The 8,076-nt window shown below is 38.1% G+C and overlaps 2 protein-coding genes across 2 annotated transcripts in view; both read right to left on the bottom strand.

The window, feature by feature from the left end:
- Positions 1–4,713, bottom strand: part of LOC117124474 — a gene marked incomplete in the record, with an annotated part of 11,671 nt that extends 6,958 nt beyond the window's left edge. The window contains 3 exon segments of the mRNA XM_033270710.1: positions 1,769–2,030; positions 2,788–3,091; positions 4,519–4,713. Coding sequence (XP_033126601.1) covers positions 1,769–2,030; positions 2,788–3,091; positions 4,519–4,581 — 629 coding nt within the window.
- A 180-nt stretch (positions 4,714–4,893) lies between these two features.
- LOC117124475 (melatonin receptor type 1B-A-like) overlaps positions 4,894–8,076 on the bottom strand; it is a 3,901-nt gene continuing 718 nt past the window's right edge. The window contains exon 2 of the mRNA XM_033270711.1: positions 4,894–7,226. Within this exon, the coding sequence (XP_033126602.1) occupies positions 6,112–7,226 (1,115 nt within the window). The 3' untranslated portion in view covers positions 4,894–6,111. The remainder of the gene's footprint in view (positions 7,227–8,076) is intronic.

The following is an 8,076-nucleotide window of genomic DNA, read 5'->3' as shown; positions in this document are numbered from 1 at the left end:
GGGGGGGGGGGGGTTGGGCGCAGCTATCCCCGAAGAGGGGCCTGGCGCCACCCCTGTTTCTTACTATTGAAACCGCATTACGATGTTCGGAACTTTGTATACAACTTTACCATTATCCTAATTTGTAAGGCTGCTGTATCTATCGCATACAGCTTAGTATTCTTATTCTATAAATTTATTTTATAGTAGAGTTTTGTAAGTTAATGAATTTTTAACATTAACTAAATTTTGTATGCTTTTGCATCAGCAAATAAGTTATTAACATGATAAGCAAATAAATAAATAAATAATTAATTAATTCATTAAACTGGCAAAAACCTAACCTCCTGCCAACTTCGTTGACAGAGGTAATAAGAATGCTTTAAATACGAACAAGATGTTATAGTCATATTAACAAGCCCTTTAACGAAAAGTTCCTTTATTCATTTGTATGAAAACAAATGTCCGTGTCTGGCGGGATCCGAACCTGCAACCTCTCGCTGTTAATGCGAGTATCATACAATTAGACCAAAGATTTAGGTATACATGCAGGTCTAACCACAGGTCACTTTCATGGCAGAAGATTGCACTCCACTTTCCCCTAAATATAATTATAATATTTCGAAATAAATTGATATTGGATGTATAGACTTATATCTGTACCGTATGTCCATATCATGCACTCTCTAAATAACATTATTTAAACCCGATAACTATTATTATTCTAGCTCTCATATGTTGTTTCTTACCAGTGGTGGCGCCAGAATTTTCCCGAGGGGGTCCGAGGTCCGGGAAGGAAGGGGGCCGATGCCCCGACGAGGAGGAAGATTTCCTTTACGAGAGCAAAGTGGGCGTGATCAAGCGTCGCTTAAAATCTTTCGAAAGTGGTCTGGGTGGGGGGGGACGAAGCCCCCGAAAATTTTTGACAATTTATGGGTTTCAAAGGCTTACTTAATCGATTTTAAAGTCTGCAAATATGTACAAAATCCATATAATTTTTTCCCCCAACGAATCATGTTTTCGGGGTGGGGCGCAGCTATCCCCGAAGAGGGGCCTAGCCCACCCCTGTTTCTTACTATTGAAACTGCATTACGATGTTCGGAACTTTGTATACAACTTTACCATTATCTTAATTTGTAAGGCTGCTGTATTTATCGCATACAGCTTAGTATTCTTATTCTCTAAATTTATTTTATAGTAGAGTCTTGTAAGTTGCTGAATTTTAACATTAACTAAATAATTTTGTATGCTTTTGCATTAGCAAATAAGTTATTAACATAATCAAAGTTAGCGATGTTGTCTGCTTCATCATTAGTGTCAAAGCAGATAGTCTCGCTTTTCCCATCGTGGCTCTGAGATATGGCAGGATGAGCTTATAGTCATGTAGTCATTACAGAATAGGATTTAAAAAAAAAGAGAAAACGGTCGAAATGGACTGAAATGAAATCACAATCTATAAATTTGCCAATAAAAACAGCTACATTCAGATTCTTATTATTAACTGGAAAATATTCATGCATGACGACATACATATATTTCGTCGTGTTTTTCTAAAAAGTGCTTATTGTTTTACCCTCATTCTCCTATTTCACGTGCCCCTTGCTTGACCCCCTAACTACGCCACTGTATATATATATATTACAGGAATCTAATTTGGAACGCATGTACTTACTTCGTTGTAGCGTTATACGGAGTTATACAATGTTTAATCAAACCCACTGTTTACATTTCTACATTTTTATGTATATATTTATATGGAGATTGAAGGTGTTTATATTTATTATCTTACCCAGATTTTGATATGTAATAATCCATGACAAACGTCGCGTCATAAAGTTCGTAGTACGCACACGTCCTGTAGTGATCACATGGTATTCCGCGAACATCTGATTCGCCAATGTATACCGAAGGGTAATCATCTCGGAATCTGTTAGTTATGATTCGAGAGCCAAGAAGGGCTGATAGTGGACCAGAATTTGATGAATATGCTTCTTGGACAGAAGGGGTAAGGTCTATATCAAGTACATCGCATTCTGGTATACCTCTGTCGACTTTGAAATTATATGTATTGGTAGAAGTTAGTCGAGTGGTAAGTCATGAATAACAAATCAAATATTGCTATACATTCTCCATATTCTACAACATAAACGTTCTCCTCTTTCTTTTTATCAACAACAGCATCAACAACTTTATCATCATCAACATCATGCTCCTTATCATCCACATCGTCATCAATATCGTTATCAACAGCATCATCGACATTATCATCCTCATCAACATGATCGTCATTAGCCTTACAATCACTACAACTTAACTCCATTGATTTTCATCAGCACCATTTTTATCATTATCACCATCATTAGCATGAAGGCCTTCGTCTTAATTTTAGAGACATCAGTATATTGCACTCAAACGAGCATTAACCATTTGGGCATAATCATTAATAATAACCATCGTCATCGTCATAGTACAAGAACCTACGATTTTCATCTTAGATACATGACCATCCCTGTCATGAAGTTACTCCAAAGAAGACGCTACGCTCACCACTACGCAATATGTTTAGTTAACAACTTTGTTATAAACCAAATTAATGTTTATCGACTAAAATCGATTACGTTTGGATTTAAATGTATTATTATTAATTTTGATTGATTGATATATTTTATTTAGTATTAAAATACGTAAATAGAAGGAAAAATTAACAGAGAACAATGAACATACAAAGGATGACCAAAATAAAGGTAAAAATGTAACCTTATTTCCGTTGGATATAACATTTTGGTAACACTTGAGACAAATACTTACAATAGTATGGCTTATACGTCAAAATATATTGTTCCATTAGATAGTAGTCCGAAATGGTCTTGATTTCAGCGCCATTGTAAATGACACTCATAGACTGCTTATAGTGGTCCACCCACTGCTCCACGTCTACTGTCAAACGTTCATTCTCGTTTACTTCCATACGCCAGTAGAAAACGGGCGGGAAATTTGGCGGTTGTTTGATGCTGGGGGTGTATGGTGTGCAAATTTCGGGGTTGAACGCTGCCCTGACCAATCCCAACATAGAAAGCGCCACCAAAACGGCAAATCGTCTGTAAATCTTCATCTAAAATTGTTTTACAGAATGATGACATGCACAAATACAATATACAAGATAATCTCAGTGTTTTTCTGGCACTATTTTTCATTTTTATTAACTGGTTTTAGACAGAAGGCCAAGAATTGCCAAGCAGTGAATTTCACGATTCAAATTGGCATTCCCTTCACAAGACAATGCCAAGCAGTGAATTTCACGATTCAAATTGGCATTCCCTTCACAAGACAAACATAAACACAAAATGCTCTACATAAACTAATTTCAATATAAGGCTTAGGGAGTAGAGTTATACCGTGACAGGAATTGAGCCCAGAACAATGCGATTGGAAGGCAAGCATCGTAACCACCAAGCTCCGCTCCAGTGGTGCTGGTGGTGTTTATGACGATGATGTAAGGAGAGGTTTTGCTAAACGGTTGCGGTTCTGCTTCTCAACCTTGAAGTCGGAGGCAGTGATGGCGCCAGGACCTGCCCGACGGAGGTGCTAAAGGCCCAGACGGTAGGCTAGTGGAGCGAATCGAGTCCCACTTGGCTGGGGGCCAGGGCACGACCACTGGAAGCCACGGATATTTAACGAATTATGACGAATTGTTATTACTTATTTGATAGGCATCGAGCTACTATAATATGACTTCATGTAGGCTATTTTTTCTAATGTCGAAATCAGCTATCAAAACCAAAATATTTTGAATAAAACAAGAAACAAAGAGTATGCAATGTAACTATCTAATTTATTTTCAAATCCTCATTCTTGAAAGTAAAATTCTACATTTTGGAAATTTTGCATAAAATCTGTCAACCACGCTGTCAAGGTCGAGGTTGCTACCCCTACCACATAATGAGGCTATCCAAACGAGCATTTTTTTTTTTTTAATAGCAGAACGCATATTTATTTTTAATTTTCTCCGACAAAATTTGCTCGTCTTCCCCGACCGGGGTGGGGGGGCTATGCTTCCCCGACGGGGGGAATTAGCCCCGGAACCCCTCCCCCTGGCGCCACTACTGGTCGGAGCTTCAGATATGATGTTGAAATGCTCGTAAGGTAATTATACTACTGTCATCATATAGGCCTAAAAAGCATTGTTTTCACATAAACAAAATGTACAAATCATGATTGACTATGTACACCAATCACTTATTACTTATTTAGGTCTACTCCTATTCTAGCTACCATCAGTCAGGGGCACCAAACGATACATCTTGCAGATTACAATCCCAATGATCTTGTAATCTAGTGACGTTTTATAGGCCTAAAACCGGTTAGATATCTTTACATTGCAAAAATATGTGGTTCTAGTAGTAGTGTGGTAGTGTTTGGGAGGTCATAAACGAATACAAACAAGCATAGTACACTACCTATATTATAACAACAAAAAAGTGGTAACTAAATCTTTTACCGATATCAATCAACAATAGCTTTGCAGAGAAATAATCTTACCTTTCTTTTGAATAATGCAATTGTGGATAATCGTTTAGCTTGAGCGAGTGGCACAATCGACATAGAATCACATGCCGCATAGCGGACTTTGCTCCAGCAAGTTTAGCATATCTTTGAATTTTCAAACTTCTCTGATATCATGATCACATTGATTCTATATTCATATACAAACAATTTATACAAAACGATTATACTATGGCCAATATCGATTTAGTTGCGGAACCTCAACTTACAAATAGGCATGTAGAATAATTTGTGAAATTAGAAGTATTGATATTTGAATTTGAATATTCTTATAACCGGAATCGTACAAACACAATTAACAGATTCAAAACACAACTTACAAAAGAAATGGAAAACATCATTTAGTGCTGGGGTAATTTATTAGTATTTTTTTTTTCTACTGGATAATTCATTTAGTGTCAAGCTACATTCTCCCTATACAGCAAACGGACACTCCAGCAGTGTCTTAACGACTGACAAATCAGAAAAGTACTAGAAATTCGCGCTTGCTAGGCATACAAACGCACGTATTTACGTACGTTCACGCTCTCGTTTTGTGAGACCTTTGCAACCACTATCTAATGGGTGATGCTCAGTGGAATAGCCAATTATACTTCATAAAAGCTTGACAGATGTTAAACACAGAAAATTATATTGAAAGGCAAGAATCAAATCACTAAAGCTACAGTTACTAATACATTATTTTTACAAACTGTATCTTACAAAACAAATGATCATCATTTCCATGAATCATGGGTGTAGGTTGAAGGATCCGTAGGCCTAAACACTCCCCCTACCGCTACCAGGCAGCTAATAGTTCCACTAAATGGGTTAAAACATTGACGGATCTGCCAAAAAATTCTAGACCTACCTTTTCAGGATGAGCTGAATTTTTTTTGTTACAATGGGAAAATTAGAAGTCGGGAAGTCTCATTTCCTCCAATTTAAGAATGAATATTTTTCCGTGGGAGGACCCCGGACCCCTTTTCCTTTTGGGGTTCATCGATTAGCAAAAGGAATACGTATGTATAGTCAATTTTTTCTTATGTAGGCCTATGTATACGCACACATAATAGGCCTATTTACTGTAATAAGAATGAGAAAGTTTATCTGACCGTTTTCAAGAGGGGAACACCTTGAGTTTTGAACAAAATCAAAGTCATTAAAAAGACACCTCAGAAAAGCTCATCTAGAAATCAAAATTTTCCCGGGGGCGAACCTCCCTATTTTTTTTTTTTTTTTTTTTTTTGAAACATTTTTACACCCTCCTCTCTCCTAAATTTGAACAATAGGGATTTAGCACAACATTCTGTGATTTAGTTCCACATTTCTCACCTCCCCGCCCCTACCCCCAAACGCCGGGGCCGAAACCAGCCTACGCCCTTATGAGTGTTATTTAATTACCATCCTGTTTTTCTATCAAATCAGAAGTTATTGATGCATGGCACCACCAAAAGTGCTTACACATCGCAGTTCAATTACTAATTAAATACTGTAATTAAACAATTGTATAATTGATAAACAGATATCGGCTCCATTGCCTGAAAAAGAAGGACAGGTACTCGACAACTCGTCCGTGTTTTAACGTAGTTAGATAAACGGACTCACTTGGTACTTTTTATTTCTGTTTTTGAAAGCACGCATTACGCGTGGGTGTGGCAAACAGCGACATACTGCCAAAAAGCGACGCACCATTTGTCGGAACCTGTTATTGTGCATTCCATAAACCCATGGTTCTAGGGACATGTTGACTAAAATTAAAAACCAGCTTAGATACACTGTGGTATTAGATGGGCTATAAGTAGGCGATACCATCCGTTTCAGATATATGGTAATGGATGGGGTCCAGCATACAATATGCAGTAAAATCATTAAAATGAGCGTTCGAGCGGTGCGATGAAACCCACGCTTTGCGCCACGAAGGACGTGTCTTGAAGCAGACGCCTGGTAGCTGACCGCGTCTGCTCGGACCCTCAAAATCTGAATCCGTGCAGCACGATACACACGATAGTAACAGAAACATAATATGGTGGACGGGATGAAATATCCAAAAACGAAAAAAGCGAACGCGAATCCCGGTGTTGACGCAACGTCAATGATGCAGTAGTAGAGAGCTGGATGGTAAAAATAGGTGCCGAGTTTAAAAAGTGGTGACGCGGCCAGGAACACTGATTGTACAAAAATCGAGAGAATACCAATTCCTGTGATACTTGGTTTGCATAATTTGGCGTACCGAATTGGACGCTTTACAAAAATTAGTCTGTCGACGCTGATATAGCAAAGAGTTATATTAGCAGCAACTGGAAACACTGTATTCACAAAACCGCTAAAGTTGCACAATATACTGTTTCTGTACCAAGTCGTAAAGAATCCAGCCACTGTGAATGGAACGGTGATGCAACCGAAACAGAGGTCAGACATTGCAAGTACGGCAACGAACACATTAGCTTTGTTTCTCAAGTATTCATCGGAGAAAATGATCCAACAAATTGTCACATTCCCAATGAGAAGCAAGAATAATAGAAAAGATTCTATAACATGGAAGAAAATTGCGGAGTTTAAAGACGGCGAGAGATGTGATGAAACGACACTTTTGCAACCAGTGTTACTCAATGAAATGTTGTAACCATTTTCATCTGTACAGTTTATGTAATCGTTACTCTCATCCAATATGCTTTCTGTCGCTCCCATTGTAGCTGGAATACCTACAATAGATTAATGTTATATAATATGAATTATGATATTTTATTTTCCATTCTGGGGGTGGAACCTTTCACGCACACGTGAGTAGAGTGAAAACACTAAGTGGATGGCAATAAACCCGATTCTAAAGACGTACGGTAGCATATGCAGTTGCATTACAGTCTTTTAACAACATGCTCACTTCGATTTCAGGATTTTAAGTTTCCTTTGCGACTGGATTGAATTGGATTGGAATTATTCCATGTAAACACCAAGGATATCCCACGAAAGTCTAGAAGAAGACTTAATTCCAGTGGGGTCCTTCTTGTGGTGATTGGGAAGTACACAGGGAGACAATTCCCTGCTCTTTTTCGAAGAGGGTACTGCGTTCTTTAACGTGCACATGGGCCATACATGCACACGGGACCAACGGCTTAAACGTCTCATCCGAAAGGCGATGCGCTATTGTACTTGTATTTCAGTACAAGGAGAGGCAGCGATGAGAATTGAACCGGGGACCTAGAGATCTCCACGGTTCAGCGCGCATAATAATAACGGAATTTGTCATTATTTGATTTGATTACTTTTGATGGGAAGGGTTGGTATAAGTACAGTACTTAGCATTTCTTTCAACACATAACCAACCACCCACCATCCCATCATTCAACAGTAAGTTTAGACCACTTTCTAAAAGAGTTGATTGCTTTAGAAGTGTTCAATGCTCGGAAATGTATTATTAATAAGGGCAACACATCACATCCGAATCGGATCCGTCTGCAGATATTGGGATTCCTTCCAGTGGATACTTAGTTTATTTTGTCATTCTGATCGGATTTTCTCTACTGTTCCGTTTTAATTTTATATATAATTATA

Source organism: Anneissia japonica, unplaced genomic scaffold (assembly GCF_011630105.1).
Source record: "Anneissia japonica isolate Jap-2015-1 unplaced genomic scaffold, ASM1163010v1 scaffold665_len1252844_cov201, whole genome shotgun sequence".
In the NCBI taxonomy this organism is placed as follows: domain Eukaryota; kingdom Metazoa; phylum Echinodermata; class Crinoidea; order Comatulida; family Comatulidae; genus Anneissia; species Anneissia japonica.
This window is presented reverse-complemented; position numbering and strand designations above follow the sequence as displayed.